A 26,893-nucleotide genomic window follows, 5' to 3' on the forward strand; every position below is an offset into this window, starting at 1 on the left:
AATGCATTAACCCAACCAGCCATATGAAGACACAACCCGACCAACCTTCACATCCTGAAACCTGTGGCACATTGTCATCGATACAAATATACTGTACATACTGTTCTCAGTGGGTTTTCTTTTCTTTTCCTGCCATTTATACATTGTTAAAAAATATATAAAATATTAAGAGAAATTTTACAGGTTCATTCAGATTAAAAACACATTTTCAATGTTTTTCTTCAAAGCTATCTACAAATCTCTGTATGGTTACTAGTCGTCATTCAGCTGTCAACACAGGAGTGAGTGGGTGTCTCTCTTCAGTGAGAACGGTTACATAAGCAAAAAAATAATGATCTGAAATGTGACATTTTAACTGCTGATTAGAGCCATTTTTTCTTTGGATTTCTGTCTTCATGTTCAAAATGTAGTTGTAGTTGTTGTAGTTGACAATATATAGTTGAGAGGCAGACAGGAAACACAGAGAGAGAAAGAGGGGATGACATGCAACGAAGGGAGATGTTGCAGACGTTATATGGTATGAACCCCACGACGCCCCCAAAACTGAGCTCGTATAGGCAGTAACCAAAAAAACCCAGAAATATTAAATTATTTACTTTATATTTTTTGAACCAGTAAAAGCTGTTTTCCTGATCGAGCTCAGCAAACTCTTCAGACTCTGTGGAAAGCAAGTACAGCTGAAACGATTTGTTTATTAATCGATTTTTCTACATTTTATAGACCAAACCATTAACAGATGAATCCGTAATGAAAATAATGGTTAGTTGCAGCCCTAGGCGCAAGTAATCTTAGTTACTTGCAGATGGTGGACAAAACAATCATATCGTACATGGAAATGATGTCATTTGGTGGTCGGTTTTACCAAACTGCCTTGCAGCACCATGAGATGTGATAAAACTGCTAAACATTAACTTAAAGGTAGAGCAGTCAACCACAGTTGTTTTCATTAAAGTAAAATATACAAATGATTTGAAAATAATCCACTCTTTTTTTTTTTTTAATTACCAGAGTTGAAATGAACTCAACTGACCCTAGCAGCATGTAATACCTAAGGCAAAGATGTACTTTACACCATGAAATACTTTCACTTGGACAGCATGGGAAACAGTAAGCGCTGATGAAAGATATATATATATATATATATGTTGTTGGATCAGTCAAGGTTAGTGGACTCGAAACTCCGGAGGTATCGGCTGAAGTTTAACTATAAACCCGGTAGTGTCGTGTCAAAGGATATCGAGCACAGCCTCATGACTCAGATCCAGTTTTCAGTTTACTGAGGTATCAGCTCACTGACAGCTGGTACAGTCCTGTGAGAGAGTGTGTCTTTGACCTTTGACCCTGCCATTCAGGGCCAAAAGCCATTTCTGTCGTGGCATTTTCCATTTGTTTTTGTTGTAGTTTAAAACGGTTTCACTTTAGTTACTTTTATTCTGATGCCACCAGCCATCTTTTTTAAACGGAGATGATCGGCTTTTTCCATTTTAGGCCAATTAACTTAATCTGTAGAAAAATGTTAATAACTAATGATTACATGGTGTAAAATGCAATAGAGGACATCTCTGAAACATATCAATGCCCAGGTGTCTTTGTAAAAATGAGATTCATGTAGCAGAATATGATATATGCTGATATCGTCATGGGTTGATGACTAACATTATTAAGTCTGGAAACATTCCCCATGTGGACGTGCTTTGGGGTCAATTACTCTTTTATTGACTAGAAAGCATATCCATTCTGCTAAAAGAAAATAAAAAAAAAATGACCCACATACGACATTCATACAAAGTTTCTGTAAGGCATTCCTTCACCAGGTCGTTCACGACAGCAGAGTCTGCTGCAGCTTCCTCCTCCCAAGCTCCAGCTCGTCAGCAAAAGAAAAGTGTTCTTGAGATAGCTATATCCACAGTTTTTTCTGTCAGAGACTTCTTCCGTGAGTCTTTAACACAGTTCCGGCGATGGCTTTGGTGTGTCCTGCAGCTAAGACTAGAAATGATACATACAAGAGAGCCGTAACTCTAAAAAGTCATTAGATTCATGCAAGACTGTACAGACTTTCAGTGAACTGTCCACGCTGGGCAGGACACAGGGTTTAGGTGCAGTCCTATCTGCAGGAGGTGCCCAACACGCTGCCCGTCGAGGGAGTGGTGGCGGTCGCGCTGTAATGGGGGTAGTTGTCGTTGGGTGGTGGGCCCGGGAGGATGGAGTTTCCGTTGGTTGGGGAGCAGCTGAGCTGGAGCCTCCGCAGGTACTCGGCGTGGACGGGTTTGTGGCTCTGCAGCACTTTGATGGCCTCGTCCACGGTGAACCACTCCCGCTTACGGCCTGCAGAGGGGGACAGAGCACAATGTATGAGTTCAAAGGAAGCTTTTATATTGGGTCTTCCTTGTAACCCCAAATATAGAGCAATTAGAGAGCCATAATATACAGATTCTATCAATTTGGTGTTTTTATACAGAAGATTCTTAGTTAATACAGCCTTTTCCACAGGTTGATCTTACATTGCATCAAAGTTATTTCTTCTGGTATAAATGCAATAAAGATCAAGGAAGTCATAAGCTTTAATAGCTGCAGCTTGTTACTCTTTCTACTCTATATCAGGAAGAAATGGTTCACTGTAATAACTGAAACTGAGAAGTATAATGTGATGCAGTACTGAAACATTGTGTACCACAACAGGCAGCATGTATTTAAATTCTATCCTCAGCTAATTGGTTTGTCTGGCCAGCAAGATTAATTAAAGCAAGCTGAAGGTAGGTACATATATACCTACAAATGTGCATGCATACAATAGACGGAGCATGTGCTGCGACCTCTTTCAGATTTCCAAACAAGAAAATAGTGAATGTAGCAGGCGTAGTAACAGGTAGAGGATGCTCTTCACTGAGCACATAAAGCAAGGCTGGACACTGGCGTCCAGGCTACTGACAGCTGTGATATACTGCAGCTAAGACCCACTGCAGCTAAGATCAGTGGCCTAGATTTATAGGCACCTGTTGTCACTGCATACCCCAATGCCCATGCCCATGCAATCTCCATGCAGTATACTGGCCTTCACATAAATAAAACAGGTACAGTGCATTGTAGAAGGTGAGCTAGTCGTCAGCAGAGCCAGAGAAAGATGCACCACAGCACCTGCAGACATTCTTGAGAAGGTGAAGGGAAACTGTACCTATGTTGACGGAGTCTTCCCAGGCCTCCAGTGTTTCTGTGACCGTCAACACATACACATACGTCCGGTGCTTCCGGTCCTGGTTTTGCTTTAGAGATCAGAAGGAAAGGAAACTGAATATCTGATGATAATACAAAACCCTAACTACACGTAAACACAATATGAAGTGTAGCAGGATAGTCATCACACCTGCATAAATTCACTGAAAGTTGCATCTTTAGCCGTTTTCTGGGTTTTTTTCTGTCCAATTTACATCTTTGTTGTGATGTGTGCTCTGATTTTTAGTTGCTGGAGCCTCAATATGCATTGAGTTACATTTTTTTGTCAACACTATTCTAATCATAATTTAATATTACACAAAAGTGACATATTACGTGCTAATGGCATACAAAGGTAAGGATTACACAATGTTGTAAGTACACTTTATTATATATAATAAACTGCCTGAGTAAGATGAAGACCTGGACGCTTACCTCAAACACACCGAGCAGACGTCCTAGCTTGCCCTTCACACCGGCCTGAGGAATAAATGAAGTAAAAACGTTAGAAAAAGCTGGTGTTTTTCAGTACAGCGTAAAGAACAAACAGCAGCTTCTTTGTGAGTTTTGAGTAGCTGTGGCCTTTTGAATGGAGGGTAAAAACATTAGGAAAGCAGATTGCAAATCAACTATATTCTGTGTCAAAACAATGAGTATTGTGTATTACATTTCAATGTTTTAAAGAACTTCAGGTCCGCCTCCATGTGCTGAACTCTACTGTTAGCTCCCAGGCTTTGTTTTGATATAGAAATGCTTGACGAACAATTACCCAAACGCAGAAACGCTTAGAACTTAACTACAGAATAAATCCCTGTGCCCAGGGATATTTTTGGAGTTCATTTTCGTCCTCTTTGTCAATTGATCTATATGGAACCATGTAGTGTTCAAGACTGACTGGATGACGATCGATCATTAGTAATGTCCCTTCGCCTGGAGAAAAAAAAAAACTGGCACTAATCCTGAGTAGAGTATTATTACGGAAATATAATTATGTCCCTTTCATAACACTTAACAGTTGCTTTTTTAATTCAGATGTACTTCACAGGAATCAAATTACTGTCAAGACATACGACACGTGTCCTTTCCCCTTCTCCAGTCTCCCGCTCCGCATACTTCACAAGTGTCACTCTGTCCCACTGATGTGTCCAGGGTCTGTGAATGCACAGGAATCCAGCGAGGGGCCAAGTTTAGACCGCTGACGTGGCCGGGAACACAAGGTTCTCAACCAGAGGGACCTCTGGAATACCATTGGACACCTCAGTCACCCAGCTACTGACACTGTGGCCCTTCAAAAATCTCGCCCTTAGCATACATGCTGCAGCCAACTGTTTGAACCACGCATGTCCAGTTTTATTTTACTGGAAATGGACTGTAATGATGTGATAGAGTCGAGTCACGGATGCACAGATGTGTATTCAAGACATTTTGCAGGATTTCTAATAATAATGAATGGAAAGACCTTTTCCCTATCCAAAACATTGCAGGTGTAACATCCTCAGCAGCCTGTTTTGGGAACAGCCTTGGCTTTTATAACAAAGATAATTCCAAGAAGAACACCTTTACATGCTGCTTTGAATACCTGTTATATAATGGACAGGTGGTCTTTGGATGTAGGTTATGATCACAGTAAAAAAAAAAAAAAATATATATATATATATCTCAGAACTTATTCTTATCAGAACTCATTTTTTTGTTAAAATGAATTCTTAGGTTTATTCACCTCCTCAAACACCTCTCGCACTGCGGCACCACATGGCTCTTCTTCTGGCTCCATCCCGCCTCCGGGAACGATCCACTGGTCCGGGTGCCGACTGCTGCTGACCAGCAGAACCTGTAAAAGAGAGCACAAGTTTAAGAATTGTGTGTCTTCATGTGCCCCTTTAGACACAGATAAACATGTCACATCAACGGGAAGCAAGACGTCTCACCAAAAAGACCCTGTAGTTTTGGAGGTACATTAAAATTACCTTCATATTTGCCTCAGTGGTTTCTTTCCTCTATTCAGTGGTCTGACTTAGTCTGTTCCACTGAAACTGAGGACTTCACGTGACCCTTGACCATTTTGACTCAGGCAGATGAGTGATGACTCCGCTATTTATTCTCTGTTGTTGCTTATAGGATCTTAAATACACCACAGTCCTTATAGCTTTAAATATCTAATCCTGACATGATATTTGGTATAAATGGTCTTCCGAGTGAAACAAATACACAGAATTAATGGAATATATATGATCCATACTCAAAAATGCTACTTTAATCTATTTAAATTTCAATTGGTAATTCCAATTATTGTAAAATATCACACACAAACCTGGATAACAGTAGTTTGAGTGAAAAAAGTTAGCTGACTCAAACTCAAACATTTGCTATATATTTTTTGGTGTAAACATTCTCCTGTTTTCAACTATTTAGATTTCTTCTTTCTCAGAGGCCTCAAGTATCTGTCTACTTTGCAAATACCATTTTTGGGGATTTTTCCAGCGCGGTGATGAAGCTCAATCAAAGTCGTTGTTGAAGCAGTTCCACCACAACATGACCCCAGCAAACAATGCATGTAAACCAAGCATGAGCCACTCAAATTTTGTCAGAGGTCCTCCGAGCTGCCTGCGGCGGCTTGAATTACACTACAGTTGCAGTGTACACCGATATGCACAGATCAGATGTGCCTTGGTCTGCAGTTTCTGTCAGTATCCGTATGGCAACCACAACAGACACAAGCACACCTGCTGTAAACATTATCACATTTGCATAGATCAATTCAATAATCAGTAAAACAGTCTGTGACAGGACGCAGGTCGTAATAATATCAACAGCCAATAGAAGAAAAGCCAATGAAAGTCAGTCAGTGGTTCATGTATTTGTGATTCAGGTGCATTCAGAATCTTACATCTTGTGATTGTATTAATTATTTTATAATACAGAACAGTCAGTGAATGTAAATATTCATGCACTAAAGAGAGAAATCTGTGTTAAGCAGCTTGTGCAGCATATGGTGACATCCACCTCTGCCACCCATCTGATCACCATATCCAGTAATCTGCCAGAAGAGTCAGTCTGTCACTTAATCCTAACTCAGCTTTTGTATAGCTTCCCTTACGTTCCCTAATGGGATTGTGGCTGCCTCTACTGCACCAGAGGTTTTCTGAGGATCTTCTAAAGGGCCAAACCAATTGGACAGCACATGCTTGGGGCCTTGACAACAAGCGCTCTGTCGGCTGCCGTCTTCCTCACGTGCAGCGTTCGACCAACTCAGCCCCCTGCTTATTCCCAGACGATATAGGTTAGGATGAAGGGTGGGAGGGTGTAGCTATACGGTGCGAATGTCAAGCATGATGATGTGACTTAAGTGAATGCACGCTCAGTAAACATTTTCTGGAGATGAAAAGGTTCAAGGAGGGGTTTATCCTATAGAACAGGTGCATGTCTTACATCATGTGCAGTAAGTGACACGCGTTATACGAAGGGCCATTTACACTTAACAGCAAAAACAGTGCTGGTGCAGAACATGACGTCTTCTCAGTAGAATGCAAACTGTAAAAAGGTCGAGCCTCATAACCTGCTTGAGTGAGCTCTTTGATGAACAGGCTGGCCTTTGCCAATGAGGTGAGCTAAAACAAACTGGATGTGAACTTTTGTCTGAAAGGGGTATTTAATAAAAATAAGAAAAAAGATGGAAATGGCTTTTTTGTGGAAGATTCAGAGGACCTTTTTGTGGTTTGTTTTGTCTAGAAATACGTGTGTCATATGCAGCAAGGGTTTGTTCATGAATGGCACCTGCGAGAAATCTGTTTTCATACATGCTATTATTGTGTCATGTACTTCCATGCGGGATGGGTCATTTCACAAAATTAATGAATTCATTCTTTATGTTTTGGATGTGTTAGAGGTTTCAGGGCCCTTCAACTCTCTGCCCCCGCTGGCTGATTGTGTGTATCTGTGTGATGAGCTGCAGCCAGCAAGGCTTAAGGGGAGATCACTGGTGTCAACGTGTCCAAAGCCGACAGTGTGAGATGTATACAAAACAAAAGCCACAGAGCTTCCGGGGCAGTGAGGACAAAGCATTTCTGCTTTGGTTGTTCCATTTTTATCTTTTGGTTGCTGCCCCAGAGGAACTCTTATTTGTCCACCCTCAGAATACAGTGCAGGCTACATTTAGTTTTGTTTTAATGAATTTAGGAATGTAGAGCACTGAATCGACATATTACAAACTGCATGTAATTAAGAATTTGTTTCTTCACACGTGCTTCTGAGATGAATACACGTTCATAAGAGGGAGCAGCAGGGGTTTGGTGCTGCCTTTAAGGACACTTCAGCTAGAAGAGGCATTTGTCATCACAACAAAATCAAGCCTGCGTGCTTCTGTTCATCTCTCCAAGCACCAAGTCACATGGACAAGTTCTACAAACTCGGTCAACTCACTGAAATGCAAGTATTTGCGGTTCAGTTAGTTGTCAGTGATGTGAACGTCATGATGAATTAGAACGGTGCTTCTCCACCTTTTTGACTGACGGCCCCCCACAGTCCAGTCAGAAGAACTAAAGTAGCCCTTCGACAGCCCCCATCATGTTCCAAATGTGTTCTGTTGAACTGATTTTAAGCTGGATGTTATTTAACGCTATCAAACATATAAAAGTGGATAGCTAACTACCTGTTATATATTACTTTTAGCTAACGACCAACCGTTTATCCTCTACTTTTAGATAACTATTCGAACTGTTTATTCATTTCTCTTAGTTACTTCAACCATTTATACTTTTAGCTAACTGCCAACTACTTTTCAAGCACTCTCGATCGCAACACCTAGCATTCAGGTGTTACAGCTGACTTCATTTCTGTATATATTTTCACAGTTCCCCATTTGTCAAATCCGTTGAGCTACTCTACAAATCTTTCCAAGTACCCCTTGGCAACTGTAGAAGTAGCTGGGTATCACTGACTCAGATGACCACATGATCTATACCCAGAACTTCACTCATTCTGAACTTTCCTATAACTTTAATTATAACAACAAACAGAAAAGCAGCATTGCATTAAAGTCCATAAGCTACAATTAAAAGCGTGATGAAAAAACAAAACAAAATAACTCACACCGTCATGATAGATAGGTCAACAGTCAGCTGACAGCTGAACTCTGAGCATAGAAAACCCACTTATATTTGGAAAGAGGGGCAGGGTGAAGGAGAAACCCCTGTAGTGTTTCCCAGTGACATTTTACTGTTTTGCAACTCACACCACTTCACAGGGGCCCACAGTGTGAAAAGGGGTGTGGGCAAATTCTGAGGTAACTTACAGTAAATCTCCTCTGGGTAAAGAAACCCACTATGGACAAATGTCAGACTCGTGCGGCTTTATCTAACCGTTCTCTTATCCAAAAATCAATCTAACAAAGTTACACATGCTTCAACTCCTGGATAACCAACACGACATTGCAAAGGTCCGTCTTGTAACTGATTTAGGAAAAAGAAGATCAGCCATTCTTAACTCAGTTTCTCAATTTGAGATATCAGAACAAGTAAAAAACACAGGCTATGACAGTCAATCCTCTGGCATGGCCTCAAACAGGGACAGCAGGCAGGGATATTCTGGAGGACATAAACACCTCCTCCTCCTCCTCCCCAAGGAGGAACGCCTGTAGCTGTCAAATAAAGACGGCTCCAAATGCCAGGCCAGGCCGGGTGCCGGGAGGAGAGAATGATGGAAAGTCTAAGACACTCAAGTACATAAGTGCAAGGGTTGAATCAATACTGCTAAGACAGTAATATAGTCGCTGCATTATACAGGTATCAACAAATAAGAGGAGTTGTAAACAGGGACTGCCAGAGACAAACAGCAGGAGAGGCAAAGACAGAGAGGCTGAACGCCTACATTTCTGACTTTATGATGAAGCATCCACTCACACTGATAACCCCCTCCTTCCATTTCCAGCATGACATTATTTACAATCTGCTGCAGTGCCTTCAATATGTAGCCTCTGGGTTACAATCTGATAAACATGGAGGTTGCTGCTAGAACAGTTTTCCCGATCAGAGAATTTCTCTCACTCTGAATAATGCATGAACTCATGGCGTTACATAAAGTTTATTTCAATAAGGCTCAACACTGCCAAATACTGACCGATACAGTATCTAACACATCAGGTAGCTTCTACATCACGAAATATGGTACAAAAGGGTACAATTTTAAGTTTCAGAAATTAAGATGAAGACAACAGTTAACTTAAAGGACACTAGGGAGAAGTGGAAGCTGTGAACACAACACTGACATATTATCACCTTTTAATTTGATATGGTGCACATCCAGCAGATATGAAGCAACATTAGCATTAATTTGGAGTCATGTTTCTGGCCTCCTGGTGAATGAGAGTCCAATATTCACTCTCCTTTTAGCTCTGTTTTGGTCTCCACCAACTCCCAAAGGGAAATATCCGGCTCTTTAGCTCCTAAATGCTCCAATATGTTCACAAGTTAGCTGCTGACTGTGTCTGTATGTTGTTTGGTGCTAGAAAAACAGCCGTCTGCTGTTGGTGGAAACGCCACTGATGAGAGCACTGAGGTTGAACCAGAACAGTGAAGTTGCAGGCAAGAAAACCAAAGCAATGAGCTGAAAGTCGCATTAAAGCTCCGCAGAGCTGAGGGGAACTGCAGAGTCAGGTGATAAATCTCTGTAGGTTAGTCACTAAGAACATCTCCTTTCACATCATTGTCATTTCATCCATTATAAATACAAAAATATATTTTAATATTAATATAGCAGCTTTAGAGCCATACTTCTGACTGAATTGTGATGATTTCTGCACAGCAACCAGACGAGAAAGCTGTGATGAAACAATTTCACAGACCCTATTTATATCACAATATCCAATTAGAATAACTTTAAATGTTTGTAAAGTGCTGGGAATATTTTTTAATTTTAATCTCTAGGACTGCTGAATGGGTTTTTACAACCTATAACTGCATTATTATGATGTAAAATAATTAAAAAAGGAGCTCTCTTAGCACACAGGCTTTTAAACTCAGGTGCCCTACTCAGCTATCACTGCCATCCCTCGGCGCTGTCAGGTTCCCCTTTTCCCCTGTTGGGAGTTTAATTGCTGTCATAGAGCACCTCACCCTGAGGGCTCAGCTTTCTCCCTTTCCTCGCCAAAACAAAACAGTCCAGCAGCATGTATGGCTCTTATGTCACCACAGTTGGGTCTCCCGTGTCTAGGAACTGATTGTGTGTCTGTAGGCCTGTGTTTAAGGAAAGTATTGATAACACAAAGCCCTATATCTCAAGCTGCTTTAGACAGAAAAGTAACATTGGTAGCACCCAAAATCCTGAATCAGAGCACCAGATTGATTCTCTTACAGTGTCATCTCAGTGATTGCATGAGCAGACATGCCTGTCAAAGCCTGAAATTCCTGAGGGTGATGGTAACACCTACACACTTCTATTGTCACAATAATCTCCGATTGTCCTTTCCTGTGATTACAAGTTATAAAGAAAACAATCACAGTGTACAAACAAGTTCTGAGAAAAATTACACAAGAGCGCAGTAGTGGAGGTATAAAGTTTTATAGCAACAAATATAAAATGCAGACAAAATCTCTAATTTCATGGCACCAATTTTAGAAAATCTCTTTCATAGCCCCACACTTTAAACTCAGACATAATGATGACATAACATCTGCCCATGGGTGAGTATACTTGTGTGTGCGTGTGTACATCTTCAGATCTGTGTGTTGCACAGCCAAACACTGGAGGGATCAGGCAGACCTCTCTGTGCCAGTCTAGTGACACCAGACTGGGCTGCTTTTACAGTATATTGTGTAACAGTTTGTTTATGCCAAAGACGGGGCTAAATTTAGACACGCAGGAATATGCCACAATAATAAGAGATTTGGACCTGATGTTTGGACATAAACATGACTTACTAGTGATATGGCTACATGGCTATTATTAGTCCCACAAGGGAACCAGTAACTTACCAGAGAAAAATATATGTACAAATAACTTGTGAGTAACCCAAAACACCACCTAAAGTGCTTAAAATAACAGGGTTATATCTAGACTGCATACTCAACAACATACTAAGATATGGATTTTGCCAGAAAACTGCATAACTAGAAAGAGTATTTCATTTTTGTACTATTTGATTTATCATCTGTATTTGATATGGTTCACTGTATGTTGCATGTAAAATATTCTCTTCACAAGTCCAACAATATGTTATGCCAGCTCTTAATATCTCGGGAATGTCACAGCTAATGTATGTTTAATTAGGTTTGGGGTGGCATATACAGTGGATCTACTGTATTGCATATCACCGAGAAAAGTCTTTAAGACACAACAACAATATACGTCTGTCACCCCATATTCATTATTTACATGGTGAAGGCCCCTTTAAATCCTCATCCACATAATTGCTACGCAGCTGCCCGCACAAGGCCGGCGGGATGCAGCACACTCATGAATGGCCACTGCCTGGTCATGGATGCTTACCCCGTCGTGGTATTAAATGTGGTCAAGTGACGCGACATTTGATAGATGTATTTAATAATACACTCGTGGCCGATATTCTTATCTCTTCCCTCAACACAAGCCGATGTTTAACACCGCTACTAAAAGGAAACGTGCAACCGAGCGCCTCGCCCCCTCTGTGTTAGCTACCTCAAAATACCAAGAAGCTAACAGGAAGTAGAGGGAATTTGACTTCAAAATAAGAGCTTTGCTTTCACTCGACGCAGTTTCGAATGGGGTTCTTCAGTCAGCTGTTTTATTTTGTACGTCATGACCATTAGTTGGTTGTTCTTAATTGAAGCTACCTTGACAACAGCCTTTTTTCCTCCTTTCTCGACGTGCTCCTCAAACTAGCCTAAACTGGATGGCCCAAGGCGCATCAGCAGCAGCAACAACAGCACGGAAACACAAACCACAACAGTGGCACTGAGAGAAACAGAAAAACAGTGCAATTAAAGCTACACATAGAAGGAGGCGGCATAAAACAAAACCCATATGTATTATTAAAGACTATTGTTCATTTTATTCATAACCACCCCTGTGTTGTTTGAATGACTGGGTGCAGACAGGGGATGACTAGGCCACAAAGTCATGCACAGCCCCTGTATATTGTTCATATGGTCCAGTAAATACATGATGTTACACTGCGGAGTCTCTTACCTCTTCTTCACGTTCATTCTTGAAGCACAGACATGCTGCTCGTTTCTTGAAGCCCTCGCCATCATATGTCCTGGTCTGATTCGGTTTCAGCTTCATTATGGATTTATTATGCCTCCTTTAGACAGAACCGGCGAAAACGGAGGAGGAGGGAGGGAGGGGGGGGGGTCCAACGAGTTAACAGCAGAGCCGCCGCATCGCTGCTGCTCTCTGCATCCGTGGTCCGAGATGGTCAGTAATCAGAGGAGGAGGGGTTGTTGGAGAGATCCCAAGGTACCCGTCACACTATCCTGGATTTGTGTTTTCCTGCACTGGTAATAATTGTCAAGGCTCCGGCTGCTGTTTGTGATTTCCAGTCGTCAGTGTGAGTGCAGTCTCGCAGGCAGAGATCTTATGTAGACTCCAGCCTACACAGCACAGCCCTCCTCTGGATCCATTTGCGCATGGCCGCTGACTCAGTACAATGAACAGGCAAAGTGGAGTTTTAGATATACAGATCACTCCTCTGAGGCAGGGATGAGCTCATTGGTTGGGTTGGTCTCAGTGGGTGGAGCCACACTTCTGGTCAAAACAGTGATAATAAACAAATGCGTAATTTGTGCTGATCTCCACCAGACTGGTGCTGCAGGACACGAGACCATTTTTGACAAGTAAGTAGACTGGTACTGTGTCAGAGTGTGCAGACACTGATGAGCATGTTCACAGAGAAAACTAATCAATGATCTTTCATTCAGGACTGTTCTGTGCTAGGTGCAATGTCCATAATAACTGTTCATGTTGGTCAGGGCTGTAGCCAGGATTTTAGAAATAATGAGTCCAAGAACTCCACCAAAAATATAATACCTAAAAATGTTACCTAAAAAGGTTTTATTTATTCAGTTCACTTTATTAAAATATATTTTCTGTACACGTTTTTCCCATTATGAATGTGCTGTTTCAAAGCATTATCCACACTGCCGGGGAAATCTAAAAATACTGTAACCAGCCTATACAAACACAAAAATTTAAAGGTTCTTTATTTGCCACATGCACAGATAGTGCAAGATTAAACTATCAATAAATTCTGAAATCAAATGTGTAAACTCCCCACTCATCAATCATAACCCACCAGGCTTGGGGGCTCACCTCTCTTCAAATTATTAAGCCTCAGGCTCAGCTCAGTATTAATGCCATGCACAAATGAAAACCAGCCCTGTTATAAACTCAAGTATTTGTCACGATACAGTCAGCCATGACACTTTTATTGCACTTTTATGGGGGGGGGGGGGTTGGGAGTTCCACATTTCAAGTTCCACCTTTTTATTTGCTGAAGGAAAGCTATGATGTACATGTTGCATAAAGTTTTTCATGGCTTGAAAATGAAGTCCACTTGTTCCTAGATTTTAGTTATTGTGTCTTTTGAGGTGTTTTCGGCAAAATTGCGCACAATATCACGTTCTGCATGTTCAGTAGTTCATGAGATAGTTGCATCTAATCCAGCATGCTGGGAAATCAGACAGCAACTCCCACCTTTCATTGAAATGACACCATAACTGGGTGTGTGAAGAAAATGTGAAGAAAATAGGGGAGCAGGTATTTACATAATTTAAGCATATGTTCTTATTAGGATTTTGACTAAAGAAATATTTGTACAAATGTGGTGTTTTAACTTTGGGTCAGAAGTGTCAGTGTTGCAATGTAGTCTGGTTTAGGGGGAGGTGTCACTTTGAATACGCACCACTCCTTACTGCTCCTCCTGACTAAACACATTAGAGTCAAATCTGTCTCAAATCATATCTGATGGCGCTCCCATGTTGTCACTGGGTTCATGTTAAACTCATATAATTTAAGGTGAATGAATAATGCCATCCCTTCCCTCTTTAACTACTCCACAGGTGGGGTTTTAGAAACTGTGATTGCATTGTAAGTAGCTGTAACTTATTAACTGAGTAAATGTATTCACTATTTCAATGATGTAATTCATAAATGGCGTGGGATACAGGAGAAAATCCAATGATAGTTTAATGGTGACATAGTTTGTCTGAGGTGACACCCAGTCCAGGTGCTTTAACATCTTCCTCCGCCTTCAGTTCACCTTTGACCTGCTGGCTGAGGAGGACCCACATGTTGTAACTCCCCAGATAACATCAAAAGCCAAACGACTTCCAGGAGACAAAGATCGATCAAAGAATGAGATTGATCAAAGTGGGTCAAAGAGTGGAGACAGTCCACTTGTTTGTGAACATAATCAAGTGCTGTTGCCAATGATTCTTTATCTTATCTGACTGCCTACTTTCAGGCTATAGGTATATAGTAATATAGTCTCTCACACAGAGGAGGGGTCAACAATTAATCTACACAGCTGAGGAGACTGGACAACACACTCAAGAAGGAAAACACTGATCATTAAGCATTATATAACAAGTGTATATGATAACTAAAATGATGAACATGGTGAATATTATTGCTAAACATCAGCATCTTAGTATAGCAAAGTACCTCTGTATAGCCTCACAAAGCTGTAGACTCTTAGTGTTGCTCCACTGTTGTTGGTGACTCTCTTTATGTGCAGTAACTGATATTATCATTAATTTACTGAAAATCAGCAGGAGTGGTTGAGATTACAGAATTGACTGATGAGCTCACTTGTGGTGTCACAGGACTAAACCAAACTGTGAACAGAAAAGGTCCTCATGTTGACCCCAACAACCCTTTTCACTATATCTCCTCCTGGTTGAGTGAATGGTGGAGATAATTTCTCTCCAGACAGCTCATATATTCTCCAGCAGTGATGAAAAAATCACTACATGCACAAGTCATGTTATCATTTTAACAGCAGCGGTTATCACCTGAATGTAACGCAATAAGCCTGCAGGCCTTCGTGTTACTGGAAATCATACTGCATCATCGTCTTGTTTTAGCATTACACTTATTTGATTTTGATGTGATTACTTGCATGATGATTGCAGACCAAATGAAAACTATGGTAATCAAGTTAAAAATACATAAAATAACAGATTGCTTTTTATTAAGATATATACACAAACAAAAGCAGACATCCACATGATGTCAAAAATGAATAAAGGGAGTAAATAATATAAAAGATAACAGTTTCTTTACATGCACTTCCTGAAATAATGGCTGTGGATAGCTGTAGATGATAGCAAATGTTTAAATGAACATGTGCATTGCTATGTATAGCTCAGGTAACTGTATATTTGATAGATTAAGAGGCAATCTCAGTCCAAAAGTGATTGAAAAAATCTGATTATATAAGTGAGTCTGAGCGTTTTGGAGGATTACTACAGGATTAGTACAATTTTACAGGATTGTAGTTTGTACCAATGGTATCAGGGGCTGGGCAGACATGTTAGAAAATTAATGTATTTATAGAATTGTAAGGCCTTTGCACATGATATATGATATATGTTAAGTCATTTATTATGGACTAAAATTAGAATCTTGCGCCCGAATATAACAACAGATGCTCAGTCATGTTATCATTTTACGGGCATCAGTCACCTTTGAGGCAAATAAATCTCTGTGTCATCGTGCTACTTGAAGTGGTTTATCATCATCTTCTTGCATAGCAAAGAAGGGCAATAATGAGGTCCTCTTTTAGCCGATGTGTGAGGGGAATAGAAGGATCCAGTTTCTCCTGGCTCTCGTCGAGACAGATGGAGGAACGAAAGGAGCCAGAGCCGTACGTCTGCCTATCGCCATCCTCACTTTATCAGGAGAGTCAGAGGACAACTTCTTCCTGACGGTACAGTAAACTAGTAAACACACAAATACATATGCCACACACAGTCAATGCAGTATGTACACAGAGATCCAGTGTACACGTGTAGTTACATTTATACAGGTATACACACACATACAGAGACACTCTCACACACATGGAGTCTAATCTGCCTCTTCATTTCCCTGTGATCCATGCGTATAAACTCCTGAGCTGATTAGCTCACCCGTAAGTCTCTTCTTTAACCTCAGCGCCGAGCCTCCAGACATGAGACATGTGAGGGAATGGCTTCTTTCCAGACAGGGAAAATTAGAGCCACAACGCTGAAATGTCTCCTAACACAAAATATGTAAATGTTCTGATCAAGATAACGACAATGAGGCATCACTGTCCCTCCTAAATTTAGTGCATGGATAATCACGTAGTAGGCTAATTTTAGATTGGGCCATCTGTTTTCCCATAACGTCTCCATTATTAGAGACCAGCTTAAAATTAAACTTTATTAAACTCAGCCCTCCCTCACATATTCACTATGACAAACAAAGTTTGGGACAGTTGTTTGCAGGTACTCAGGGTGAGGTGGATGTTCTCATGGGATGGAGCTCGTCCAATGATGAAGTGAGCTCCTGACAGCCGGCCAAGGCTGCTAAGATGGAAGTGAGCTGCTGTCACACTTGAATATAGAGCCTGTGACGCCTCTGCAAATGGATCTCCTGAGCCTTTCTGCTTTATCCTGAGCCAAGTCAGAACTTCAAGTACTCTAAGAAATGTCAATATCTTCAACTTCATTGTTGCTAACCAATAATCTGAGAGATAGCAGTTGATGTTAGTTTACTAGCTAACTGGTAGCCCTAATCCAGGGTTGGAACGCCAGTATGACAGTCCTGGATCAAGTCAGCAAACCGCTGCTAGCTAACGGTAAAGTAGCCAGGCATTTCGGTTTCAAGCTGGGTGTCCTGAGTCAAATATCTGTAAAACACATGTCCCTGTTTTCAGTATTCACTACCAAATTGTTCCTGTTTTCACCACAATTAAAATAACAATTATAATATTATACTTGTTTTCAGCGCTTACAAAGACATTTTTCGTGTTCTGTCACACTCGAACGAACGACACTAGCCTTTTTCCAGTCTGTGCCCTGTGAGATCGCTGTGGAAAACAACTCACATCAACATCTCTCTTTTTGCCGTTTATACAACAGAATAAATACAGGTCTCAAGGCTGCAGATGCAAGAACAACAATAAGTTGGTTGTGAGAGCTGAAGGACACAATGGGTGCTTGTTGGTGCATATTAAAGCCTGTCATTATGATAGCTGATAGACTCAACATGGGTAAACATCACTTAGGGATGAATTACCCAGCGCAATCAGGGACAAATAGGGTGGGGTCATAGCTTATGTTTTATCATCAGATTAATAAAAAAAAAAGACAATGTAAATAAATAAAATAATATGTGCAAACTTATTTTTTGATGCTCTAAATACAGAATAAAGACTTTACTATGTGATGCCAACATTAACCACTGCTGATTGTTGGGGCTACCTGCGGGCAAATGTTCCTCTCACAATGATTGCCTCTGTCTCCTTGAGGTAGAACAAAAACACAGACACTCTATAATCATGTGAAGATTAGGTTTTAAGGGGCATAAACAAAGCCAGACAGTGACAGTGTGATTGCCAGAATGTGGGAAAGTCGTCTGAGACAAAACTCCACAGCAATGATGACACACGCAGGCTGAGAAAGATGTCATTCACCTAAACAAGTGGGTTAAGACTCGAAAACGTGACTGCGGTGAAGCCCTGTAGGAGTGACTGAAGGCAAGGAAGAGGAAACCAAACTTCCAAGCGTACCTGAGAGCTGCCCTGTACAACACTGTCACCTGACACACCTGAGGAGTAAGTGCCTTGATGGAATAAAAACATCTTTCTCAAGTCCTTCTCATCACACACTCATTTAGACGGCACTGCTCCAGTCAGATACTTTGAGAGATGAGGTTAAGCTTGGGGTTTTTAATAGAGGGAACAACAGTTCGCTGACTTAAGTGCTGCTGTGGGAAACAAAAATGAAAGGTCTATTGTCATATGTAAAAGGTGTTTAAAACAGAGATAAAGGGAGACGTTTTAAAGCTTGAAGGATTAGGAGAACTTATACACCTTGTAATGTCATGATCCGATATTGAACTTTCATCTGTGTAGCTGAGGAGGCCTTTTTTAATGTCCACAAACAAAGCTCAAAAACTCATAACAGGAGAAAAACTTCCCTACTAAAGAACTTCACAAAGCAGTACATAGTTTACTTACACACTTCTGAAAAAAGAAAAAAGAAAAAGTTTTGACCATCATCAGTTCTGCTGACACAAATGCAAAAGCAGGAAAAACCTATAAGTCACAGAGCATGGGCCAACAAACAGTCAGCCATTATGGTGTTCAATAATGTGTGTCCTGACAGGCCTTGTTTTGTTTTGTCCTCACACTGACGTTTGCAAGGGCAGGAAATAGAGTAGGTGACACTGAATGAACTACACGAAAATCATTCATTGAATTAATGGAGTTCAAACATGTATTTTATTTCCCGCCCTTAAAGAATGTCGGCAAAACAACCAGACCTGTAAGAACATGCGTCATTGAACACCTGCCACCAGAAGGCGAGTCTGCCCTGCCATTCGTAAGAAGCTGGTCACCACTACTGACTGACTTTTCTGTTGTCCTTCAACAAATTCATCAATCTGGATGACTGTTTGATTAGCCCACTGTGACTCATTTGCTCTTGTTATCTTAGTTTCTACATTTCCTGGAGTTGTTTTTATGTTTGTGAACTTCTTTTTAGCTTTTTTGTCCTACCCAAGTGTGTTATTGTATGAGTTAGCCTCTTTTTTGGAGTTCTTTTCATTATAAGTTCAATTTCTTCCTCGTTCATGTCACACCCAGTTTCCTCAGAGGCCCTGGGCATACAAGGCACATTATTTGTATGTTGGAAAATTCATTTTTCCAATTTGTGAAATTAATTTCATGGTTTTCTCCAGGAGATTGTTTAGCAGAGGTGGTAATCTACCCAGATCCTGAATCATCTTCTCTGGTGATCAATGTAATGAGTAAATGATGACCCATGCAAGAGCCCCACTCATTAAACATATGGTATTTTCTATTTGAAATAGCAGGTCTGCTCTTTTAATAACTGGCTAAACTTCTGCTAACTTGACTAGAGATACAGGGTTTCTCCTCTGACAGTTACAGTAAGTACATTGCACCATGGCATGACATGACCTCACACAGCTATTTAACACTGCAGCAAAATCCTGTGCAGACATTTTCTATATGTCTCAGCAGCCGTCTCAAGTCTTTCCCTCATCCCCTCCTGAGGTGTGGTGCTGTTTTATGAATGAGCTGTTATGCAAGAAAAGGTGACCTGAATACAGATAGACAGGGGGGGAGAGAGGGAGAGACAGGGAGGATTGAAAGTGCTGTATGGCTGCAATTCAAGTGACGTCACTGTGTTGTAAAAGAAAAAGTCCCAAATCATATGATTCATTTTTGTTGTGGTTGTTTGCTGGGGATCAGGTCACATCAGTTGCTATTATAAATACGTTTTGCCAGTGTAATCACGCTAAAGCTGGAGATTTACTGGTGTTTATCAAGATGTTCAAGGTATAATCATCATAATGACCTGATAATAACCAGCACGGATTCTGTGGTTATCACAATGTCTCTGCCAGACAGTGTGACAGCGTGCCAAGGAAAACGGGTTTAGGTGGAGGTGAAAATCTATCACTCACCGCCTAACAGAGCAATGCTTGAACTTTGCAAAGTAAATCTACTTAAGCTTACACCTCTGCCAACGGCAAGTTTTTCTGATTAGACTGAGACTGATCAGACTGAGAGAGGACAAGTGTGTGTTGGCTTTGCAAATGATTTAAAAGCTAAGAACTACCTACATTCAGTTTAGTCCTTTTTATGCCTGCTGTCTTATCTACAAGGCATGCCACCTGCCTTATCTCTGATGTTTATGTGAATTCAGGGCTGGGTGTCCTCTCTATGTGACGTTTGCTACATGAAATCTCAAGCAGTCAGTGCTACTGATCAATCAGTCAGATTTGTTTTATGATAGTTATATTGGTCAATAAACATAAGTATTGGAGCTTAAACAATTAAACGATCAGTTGATTGATTTATCAACTATTTCGATAAATAATTCACCATTTAAACAGTTAAACAAGATGCTGATTTGTATCAGTTGTTTACTGTATTAACCATCTTAGTTTAGTGTGTTAGCATACTAACATCTGCTAATTAGCAATAAACTAGTACATCTGAGGCTGATGGAGATGTCACTGGTTTTGCAGGTATTTGGTCATAAACCAAAGTGTTGGACAAATAAACACTTTATGGCAGCCCGATCCATCCAATTGAGATATTTTAGTCTGGAACAAAGTCTGGCAGGGCTTAAAATGCCCCAAATTCTCTGGTTCCAGCTTCTCAAATGTAAGGATTTTCTGGTTTTCCTAGTTTTCTATGAATAACATCACCCTTCATTATTCCCTCCAAGGAGATCAAAGGTCACGGGGTCAGCACCTCAGCAACACATCAGCATGCCATCTCTATTGACAGTTTTGAAACTTTGAATCTTCTTATTTGATTCACAGATTAGCAATAGGGAATTTCACACTTGTTACCGATCCTGGGGAGTTGAAATGTGTTATAACTGTCGGTTATCGCAAACTGGTGTACCAATAATCGGCCAGTCTCTATTAATCTAATCTCTCCATGGAAACCCACTCAAGCCAATCCGACAAGACGTATTAAACCCTGAGTGTTAAAACCTCACTATCAGCACACTGTTTGACAGGATATTGATCAGCACTGTCAGCACCGGCATGACCTACGCTGCTGTGACTCCCTCTCACACAGTAACATGTGATCTATTAGTGCTCAGTCGTCGGTTTATTTTCATGTCTGGGTGGTGGTTTCCCTGCTCAGGCCCCATGAGGAAATTCAATGAATGGAGACTGTTAATTATTTACATTTAACACTACTGGGTAAGACTACCACTGTTCCCCAAATGACTGTGTACAGTATGTGTAGGCGTGACTTCTCAACATCGGACGAGATCAGCACTCAAAGAAAGTTCAATTATTTTGTTAAAATCTTTGAAATAACATCTAATCATCATCCTTCTCCTTCATTAAAAAATCCAGAATCTATAAATATAACTTTTCCTGCTGGAAACAGGTGTCTCGTATTTCACTGTAAAGTTGAATATTGGACCAGGACTGGCTTCCAAACCATTTGTGATGTCACAAATCATGATTGTGGGCCCGCTCCTGAAAATGGGATTATCAACGAGCTAGTAGAAACTTTCCACTTTCAGCAGATGAATGTGAAAACAGCCTTCTAGTCTCAAAGTCTGCACAGTGAAGCTCAAACATTCAACGGTAGGGACAAGAAAAAAAAACATATTTCTGAGTGGAGGGCAACTTTAATTAAACACATATCTTTGGTTAAGATCTTTGAGGATGTTCACTCAAAATACTTTAAAAATATACCCTCATGTCCTCCTTGTAGATTCCTATCCAAAACCACACAATGATTCAGTTATGCTCCTTATAAAACGTGTGTCATTTTTTTTTTTGCTTTTTGCCTTTCCTGTGTTTTTACCTTAGTACAATAACTTTTACAGTACACGCTGTCATTTAACTGTAAAATTGTACAAGTTAAATCTGCTAGTACTCCCGAGCTTAAGGGCAGAGTGGTTTTAGCGCACAGGTGTTCATAATATAAGTGACTGGGTGGCCACTTAAAGCACCCTTCCCTTACATTCAGGGGCCTCTGCAAGCTCATAAAGACACACACACACACACACATACACACACACACACACACACACACACACACACACACACACACATATATGTATAAAAACACACCCTTCTGTGCTTCTCTGCAGTGGCTGTTATATATATATATAGAGAGAGCAGGGAAGTGGAAGGATGGCCCAGGACAGCCTGTTCTCACTATGGATGAAAAACTCACAGGAGCAGAAGAGGAATCCCTGCCATCACACACACACACACACACACACACACAGTCGATTACTGCATCCACTGAACAAATAAATCACAAATGTACTGTATTGTACAGGAAATCATGTAAATTATATATGTAAAACGTATGGGACGTGTATTGTATTAAAAAATCTTCTATACAAGTGGCTAGTGTTGTCAAGCATCTATAGCCACACTAGCAGCTCTGTGAGGCTGTACTTGAGCTAAATGATAATATCAGCATGCTAACATGCTCAGAGTGACAATGCTAGCATGCTGATGCTTAGCAGGTATAATGTTTACAGTGTTCACTATACTAATTTAGCATGTTAGCATGCTAACATCTATCAGTTAGCACTAAAGCATAGATGAGGCTGACAAGAATGTCATTAATTTTGCAGGTATTTCCTTAGGAACCAAAAAAACAAACTACAATTTTGACCTTGACAATTCATCCTGAGAGGACCATGAATGTATGCACCAAACGCATGACATTTCATCCAATGGATGTTGAGATATTTCATTAAAACTAAAAGAAATATCAACCACATGGTGGCGCTAGAGGAAAAATCAGGGGACCACCAAAGTCAACAGGATTCATCACCTGGAAACCATGAATGCCTGTACAAAAATTGTTGCAATCCATCAAGTAGATGCCAAGATATTTAACTGAATTAACCTCCTATATATCATGATAACATGCTTCTAAATACCTCACCTCTAAAAATGGCTGAAAAGGCTCATTCCTAATTTACAGCAAACTCAGCACGGCCTGCATTAGTATTCCACTGCAGCTGTCTTGTATAACATCTGAGATAGAGAGTGTCCTTCACCTAATCTCTTGAAGAAGTCACAAAATGAGGCTGAAGTCTCTACAGATACCTGCTGTGGCCAAAGGAGGGATTCCCTTTTGGCTGGCTGACTTTTGTTTTCACGCATGGGAGAGTAGAAAGGATGGTTATATAACATCAGGAGGCAACAGGTGAGAGGGTTCTGACTGCAGTCCCCCTCCACTTCATCTGCAGTGGGACAGAGAGGAGGAGGGGGAGGAGAGGAGAGGAGACGAGGAGGGAAACGTAGGGGGAAGGAAGAGGGAGAGGAGACGGAAGGAACAGGGAAAGGAGAAGAGAGAAGGGCAGAGAAAAGGAAAGGAGAGGAGGAGGAAGAGTGAGATGAGAGATGGGAAAGGGAGAGAAGAGAGAGAAGAAAGAATGAAGGAGAGGAGAAGGAGGGAAATTGGTAGGAGAGGAGGAGGGAAAGGTAGGGGGAAGAAAGAGGGAAGAAAGATGGACAGCAGATGAAAGGAAGAGGAGAGAAAGAGACAGGAGAGGAGAAAGAGTGAGATGAGAGAAGAGAAAGGGAGAGAGGAGGGGTGAAGGAAGAAGGAAAGAGAGAAGGAAGGAGGGAAATTGGGGAGTTAGAGGGAGAAGAGAGAGTGAAAGTGGGTAGGGAGGGTGAAGAAAAGAAAGGGGGAGAGGAGGAGGAGAGGAGAGGAGGGAAAGATGGTAATAAGAGGAGAGGAGGAGAAAGGAGGTAAAGGGAGAGAGGAGAGGTGAAGGAAGAATGAGGAAAGTGAGAGGAGAGGAAGGTGGAAAAAGAGTAGATGGAGAGAGAAGAAAGGGAGGGAGAGGGAGAGGGAAAGTAAAGATTGAAAACAATAAAGAGAGGGAATGAGAGATGGGAAAGGGAAAAGAAGAAAGAATAGAACAAAAAAAAACATTCCACAACTACAGACCAGAACAGGTGCCAGCTTTTAAATAAGCGCTGATGCCGACGACACGCGCCAGGAACAGGAAGTTTGCCATCAACTGTTGCTTCAACATCACCGGCATGTGACAAGAATGTTTTCACCTGTAGTCAGCAATCACAGCGAGAGATGATCTGCCCTGTCAGACGAGGAGCAGGGCTATGTTTAGGCCTCCACGTCATCTGTGGCAATAACCACTGTAGTTGTAGCTCTGCATTGTCATATGCTTACATGATGGATGACACATCAATTCTTGTAATACTAGACAAGTGTCATGAAATCTCTAAGATGTGTGCAATTTATTCTCACAAGAGGAGCAAATTATACATGAAGCAAATCCTTAAAATGTGCACTTTTGTCCATTTCAACTCCATGTTGACTGCTTGCAATGACCTTTATGGTCAAGAGTTAACAGTGTTAGCGCTTATTCGCTGTCTGGCGGAGAGTTAGATGTGAAGATCAATACCACTTTCATATCTGTCCATTAAATATAAGGCTACAGCTAGCAGCTTGTTAGCTTAGCTTAGCATAAAGACAGGAAATGGGGAAACAACAAGCCTGGTTCTGTTGTTGTCGTGTCTCAGTCAAAGATGATTATCCAGTTCAGGGCCGTAGCTACCATTGAGGACCCAGAGGTCCTGTCCTCAGTATTTCTTCTGGGAATTTCTCAAGGTGTAATTTAGAAACAAACACCTGGTGGTTCTTCACAAGCAGATATTTATATTCATAAAAAGTCTTCTTTCTGTCAGTGTGAAGAAGGAGAAGCATTCACAATGACCTTTAGATAGATTTCATTGCCACAGAGAGATTTGTTTTCACATGTTGGGAAATAACATTTTCAGAAAATACATAATTGTAGCGAGGTTGTTGTGTTTGGGGAACTACCTCAGTTTCTAAAATCCGGGCTACAGCCCAGCATTTGGGATTCCTCTGTTTGGTGACGGTTTCAAAATGTTACTTTGAAGTGACCGTGTGTGTTAAAAAGCCATTAAAACTCTAGATAAAAGCAGAGCCAACATGTAGTCTGAATAGATGACTTAACTATGGCTAACTATGTTAGTTAAGAGATAAGACCGCAAAATCACTGTTTTGTACCAGTAGTGGCTCACATATGAGCTCATACTCATACTCATATTAAATGTGTCAAATTATACTGACTGACTAAGACAAAATATAACTTTAGCCAGAGATTTTCTTCAGATGGACGGTGCCGTAACAAACGCTCCCCAGAGACAACAGCCGCTAAGACTAGTTAATGTTTTGTCAGATATTTCAGATAGTGAGGGGGAATCATTTCCTGCAATTCCCCTCAAGAATGGCTGCATACCAACCTGAATGACTCACTGTTGCCATATAAACCGAGCCATGATCATAAAACGTTGTGAAACCTTTGTTTATGGTGAGGAGACATGAAAAACATGGGTCTCCAGGACAGGTGAATAATGAAGAGGGACAAAAACTATTGCCACACTGAGCATATAGATTGTTTTTGCTCAGGTATCCAAACACCTGTGACTTCATGAGACACTACTGAGAAGACGTACATTTTACATCCCAATGCCTGCAAGCTGACGGAAAAACATATAATTATTCTTATGAGGTACCTCAGTCCTAGCAACCAAAAAGTGTGAAGTTGTCTGGTCCAGGTGAAATTTGCTTGTAGCGCCATCTTGTGAAATTCTATGGAACTGCAGGAGAAAAAGGCGTGGAGGCTTCCAGTAGACCTCTTTCACAGCACGTTACATCAGGAAAAGCACAGGTGTCATCACTAACATTAGTAAGGATTACATTCAGTTGGGTGAGCCAGTTCAAACCTTTGAATTGGACTTTTATGAGCAACTGAATATCTAATTGTGAAATTGAACCATGACTGAATAACTTGTGAAGTTTAGATACCTATGAACAGAGAGCAGTGAAATATTTTACTTTAAAAACAATCTATCTAGGTGGTTCTTTTAATTTTCCAGTAGGTAAGAAAAACTCCCCTTAACTTTTCTCTCTTTGATATGACCAACACAACGTAACCTGATTGGACTGAGGTCTGACTGATTCCACTGAGCCTCGATTGCTTATCCTTGGTTGCCTGAATGTTGAATTTTGGTGTCTGAATTTAATTAATCTAAAATGGGCAACCTTTTCAGATGTGAAAATAATGAATTTGAGCAACTTGAATACAGTTGTTTGCATACTGGACAGTTGAAATTTCTACCTGAATTAGTTTGTTTTGTTGTTTTGTACATATTTCTTGTTGACTTTTGTTATTTCTTTTAAAAATGTATTTTCACTTTGACTTTGTGTATTTTAAAAGGCCCATCAAAACAAAATGAACCCTATTGTATGTGGCATTGGTCCATGCCATAGTGTCCCTATAAATATAGAAATAAAATAAACATCCTGCACTGCATTTTGTGTGACTCACTACTGTTAAAAGTGTCAATGACATGAACGGTCCTTCGTCCTGCAAGTACAGATGTAATGTATGTAAGCCAAGTGCTCCCGCCTGTCTCAGGGACGCTTCACAACTTGATAACATCCAGGCAAAATCTTCTACGAGAGAATATAAATGTATGAAATTACAGTCAACCTCCATAACGTTAATCTGAGCTGTAGCCTCTCTTTCCTTTGGGGGAACACAAACTCCACACGACATAAACCAGAAGAGCCTCTACTTACTTACTCAACTCAGTTTATTTACAGAGTATTTGAAGAGCCATGTATGCAAATGTACTGAAATTACCGACAGAACTTTTTTTTTTTTTCTTTTTACACATGGGGAGCTGATTAATCAGAGTTTAATCTCTAGATAGTTTGATCTAGATGCTTTCAAAAACAGTGAGTGACTGTTTCTTGGTTTAGATTACTGTGAAGTCCCTCGGGGAAAACAATAAATTAACCGGGTTTTAAGCCGTGCTCCATCTTCCAGACTTGAGTAAATGTAGGATTTTCGAAACAGTTAAAAATTTTGGGCAAGGACAGGACACAAACAAATCTACGCGACACCAAGCCTGCGGTAATCCAGAA

General features: G+C 40.7%; 1 protein-coding gene across 1 annotated transcript; it reads right to left on the reverse strand.

Moving 5' to 3' along the window:
• Positions 1-1,772: 1,772 nt before the first annotated feature.
• On the reverse strand, positions 1,773-12,523 carry nudt4b (nudix (nucleoside diphosphate linked moiety X)-type motif 4b). Its single transcript, XM_070928923.1, has 5 exons — positions 12,370-12,523; positions 4,931-5,041; positions 3,646-3,690; positions 3,173-3,260; positions 1,773-2,325 (listed from the first exon to the last, which is right to left on the reverse strand). The coding sequence occupies exons 1-5, from the start codon at positions 12,463-12,465 to the stop codon at positions 2,105-2,107; spliced, it is 561 nt and encodes a 186-aa protein (XP_070785024.1). The 5' UTR covers positions 12,466-12,523; the 3' UTR covers positions 1,773-2,104.
• Between the last annotated feature and the right edge of the window lie 14,370 nt (positions 12,524-26,893).

The sequence above is a fragment of the Enoplosus armatus genome, chromosome 22 (assembly GCF_043641665.1).
Source record: "Enoplosus armatus isolate fEnoArm2 chromosome 22, fEnoArm2.hap1, whole genome shotgun sequence".
Lineage (NCBI taxonomy): Eukaryota > Metazoa > Chordata > Actinopteri > Centrarchiformes > Enoplosidae > Enoplosus > Enoplosus armatus.

Bases quoted from the DNA above. Each gene is read 5' to 3' on its own strand.
- nudt4b (XM_070928923.1), bottom strand. From the start codon at position 12,465: ATGAAGCTGAAACCGAATCAGACCAGGACATATGATGGCGAGGGCTTC. The intron at 5,042-12,369 runs GTAAGAGACTCC...TCTCTTTTACAG, and splicing joins AGAATGAACGTGAAGAAGAG to GTTCTGCTGGTCAGCAGCAG. The intron at 3,261-3,645 runs GTAAGCGTCCAG...TGATCTCTAAAG, and splicing joins GTCTGCTCGGTGTGTTTGAG to CAAAACCAGGACCGGAAGCA.